This window comes from Propithecus coquereli, unplaced genomic scaffold, assembly GCF_000956105.1.
Source record: "Propithecus coquereli isolate 6110/MARCELLA unplaced genomic scaffold, Pcoq_1.0 Scaffold304, whole genome shotgun sequence".
NCBI lineage: Eukaryota > Metazoa > Chordata > Mammalia > Primates > Indriidae > Propithecus > Propithecus coquereli.
In genome coordinates, this window is record NW_012148664.1 from 1,937,420 (window position 1) to 1,940,574 (window position 3,155).

Genomic DNA, 3,155 nt, shown 5'->3' on the forward strand with positions numbered 1-3,155 from the left:
TTGGGAGGCTGAGGCAGGAGGATCACTTGAGCCCAGGAGTTTGAGGTTGCTATGAGCTATGATTAGTCTGGGCAACAGAGCAAGAGCCTCAAAAACAAAAAAAAAAATAGATTTACCAATTAATTTTGTTTTATTTTTCAGATTACACTAGATGTGTTGGCTGACATGGGTCACGAAGAGTTGAAAGAAATAGGCATCAACGCATACGGGCACCGCCACAAATTAATCAAAGGAGTAGAAAGACTTTTAGGTGGACAACAAGGTAAGCTACTCAGAAAACAGTAAATTTCAGAAATTAGTGGTACGAGATAAATGTCAAGGCTGGCGTTGGAACTCAGGCAGTCTGGCCCCAGAGCCATGCACTGAACTAGTGTGGTATCTCCTGCCTTCCCCATCTCAGTCATTGGCGTCACACTCCCTCCAACTGGAAAAGTCTCAGCCTCAGTCTTCCCTCTCTTCCCACGCTTCATGCCCTAAATTTCTCTGGAATCTCTGTACTCTGTCCTTTCCCACTGCTGTCACCTAATCCAAGCCACACTGTCTCTCTCCTGAACTGTCAGCCACCCTCCAGCTTATCTCAGCCTTCACCTTTGCCTCGAGCCAGTACCTTCCCTGCACTGTAACCGCAGGACTCTTTGAGAATGAGCATGTGAGCATATCACTTTCATTGCTTAAAACCCCTCCCTAGAAGCCTGTTGCTTTTAGGATAGAATCAGACATTCGTGACATAGCTTTTCGTAGTCTGACCTTTCTCCGTCCCTCACGACTGTCAGCTCAGTCCTCTTCCATTGCACTTTGCTGTTTCCCTCCGTGCTTGTCAGTTGTCTGTTTCTTAGAACTGTCACTCTGGGAAAGCAGGGAAGAGAAAGGAAACAACTGGAATATGTCAGTTAATTAATCTACGTAGCTAAGAGTTATTTGAAACTAACAGTTAAGAGGTTTTGAGCTTAAGTCTTGCTTATTTATCTCTATTTTTGTCCCCCCCCACGAAATTAACAAGGATAATGTATTTTAAAGCTATTGTAATAGCTGTTTCAAGCCATCTCATAAGAGTTTTTAGAGGATAATTCTTATATTTTGACCTGACTACATTGTAATTTTAGGGTGTGTTTCTCTTCTGTGTCAGACATAGTTTCATGTATGTTCATGATTGAGTTCATTTCAACAAATACTTGTTGAGCTCTGTTGGATGCACAGGGGAGGTCTGTAAAAATAGACACAATTGATCCCCAAACACATCTCTGTTTCTTCTCCTGTCTTTGGGTGTATTTAATATAACCTTATGTATCAGGTGCAAATTGCAAATTGCAAATAGTTTAGGTTTATTTCAAAATGTCAATTGTTTTTGACAGAGATTTCCCTAAGATAGAGCCTGAGTAGTGTGGACATTAGTTTTATATGTTACTTTTTCTCCCCTACAGGCACCAATCCTTATTTGACTTTTCACTGTGTTAATCAGGGAACTATTTTGCTGGATCTTGCTCCAGAAGATAAAGAGTATCAGTCAGTAGAAGAAGAGGTAATGTACACCAAAAATCTTTAATTTTCTTTTCCTGAAACCTATGGTTAAACCTGTTTTTCCAGGAGAGTTACCATCTCATCTTAACATTGTCACATGGTCACTTGCCTATCTATCATTCAGTCTCCCTTAGTCATCGTGGTGGAATATTGTCAAAATTAAAATATGAGCGTAGATTATAACTATGCCACATTGCATTCACATCGTAAGCCTGGGGTTTGCAATGAGTGGGGCAGAGCTGTTCTCTTATTCTGGAGATTTTCTTGACATTTACACAAGTAAGGATCCTATTCCCACTATTTCCTTGTATTGTTATAGTGCTACCCAAGAATGATATGGAGTATCTTTTAATCTTTATTATTATGCAGGTATAAAACATGATTATAAAATAATGTCCCCAATTTTTATGTATGCTTCTGAGTCTGCCTCATAATTCTGTGTCATGTTTCATTCCTTCAGTCACAATTATTCTAAGCTCCAGATTAAGGCTATTTGTGTGGACCTCCTGGTAGACAAATGCCATGGAGAGCCCCTCTCCACTGATTGTTTATTATGGGTAAGAAGTGAGGCATAAGCTAAGTGCCTAATTCCATTATTATGCAAATACCTAAGCAGAAAAAGGTATGCTTACATTTTTGGGTTTTTTTATTTTAACTAATTGCCCATATTATTCTCATGCTAGGAAGTCATTAGGGAACTCAGGACCATAACCCTGGGGCAGTATTTCAGCTCAGACTTAGCTTATCAGGAAGACATCATGTGTTTGTTCTAGCGTCTTATCTCCTATTGCCCCAGTAGTTAGTACAATAAATTCTGATACTAATGTCAAAAATATAGTGACTTTCTTCACAAATAGAGCACTGAGATAGAAAATTTATTTACTCTGAGTTAACTTCTTTGAGAAACTTAGGTCTTTAAAATATTTTTTCCATAATTGTTTTTTAATTTGAAAAGTGGAAGAAGGATGAGCAGTGGTCAGAAGAAAATTATTCCCTTTAGTAATACATTATGGTCAACTTCCCTGGTCTATGCAGGTACACTTAAAGACCCCAAGTTAAAGACTATTGAGAGAGGTGATCTGTTGGGAAGTGTGCCACTAGCTGTTTGATCTGCAGGGCCATAAGTTTATTTTGACTCCTGTCTCATTATTGTTCAAGAACAATTTCAAAATGCTCTACCAGATGTTAAAACACCTGTAGTTCAGATAAAGGGGATATTTCCCATGCTTATTTCAAATAAATTAATAAGTCTGTTGAGATAATATGGAATATTTTACCTAGGAAACAAAACTATATTGATTCTTTTTAAATTACTGTTTATTTTTAGCATTTGTCCAGTGGGTATTAACTGAATGTGAGTTTTTGTTTGGCTTAATCACAATGTTGCTTCTCATTCTCAATAACATAAAATAGTAATTGTAAATGATTTAATGAGATATTTTTTCTGTATGTTTCCTTATTGTGTTTACGGAAAAATCTTTCAGAGCTTTTATTTAAAAATAAATCAAAAATGCATACATTTAATATTTATGTTTGTGACTATTTCCTCACCAGAAGTACTTATCCACTAAACTTGCTGATTTATAATGAACTCCGATTTATTTATTAGTGATTGAGTTTTAGGCTCATCACTAAAA

At 37.2% G+C, this 3,155-nt stretch overlaps 1 protein-coding gene across 1 annotated transcript in view; it reads left to right on the forward strand.

The window, feature by feature from the left end:
• TNKS (tankyrase, TRF1-interacting ankyrin-related ADP-ribose polymerase) overlaps positions 1–3,155 on the forward strand; it is a 292,744-nt gene that overhangs the window by 275,986 nt on the left and 13,603 nt on the right. Inside the window, exons 13-14 of the mRNA XM_012649821.1 lie at positions 142–262; positions 1,422–1,519. Coding sequence (XP_012505275.1) covers positions 142–262; positions 1,422–1,519 — 219 coding nt within the window. The remainder of the gene's footprint in view (positions 1–141; positions 263–1,421; positions 1,520–3,155) is intronic.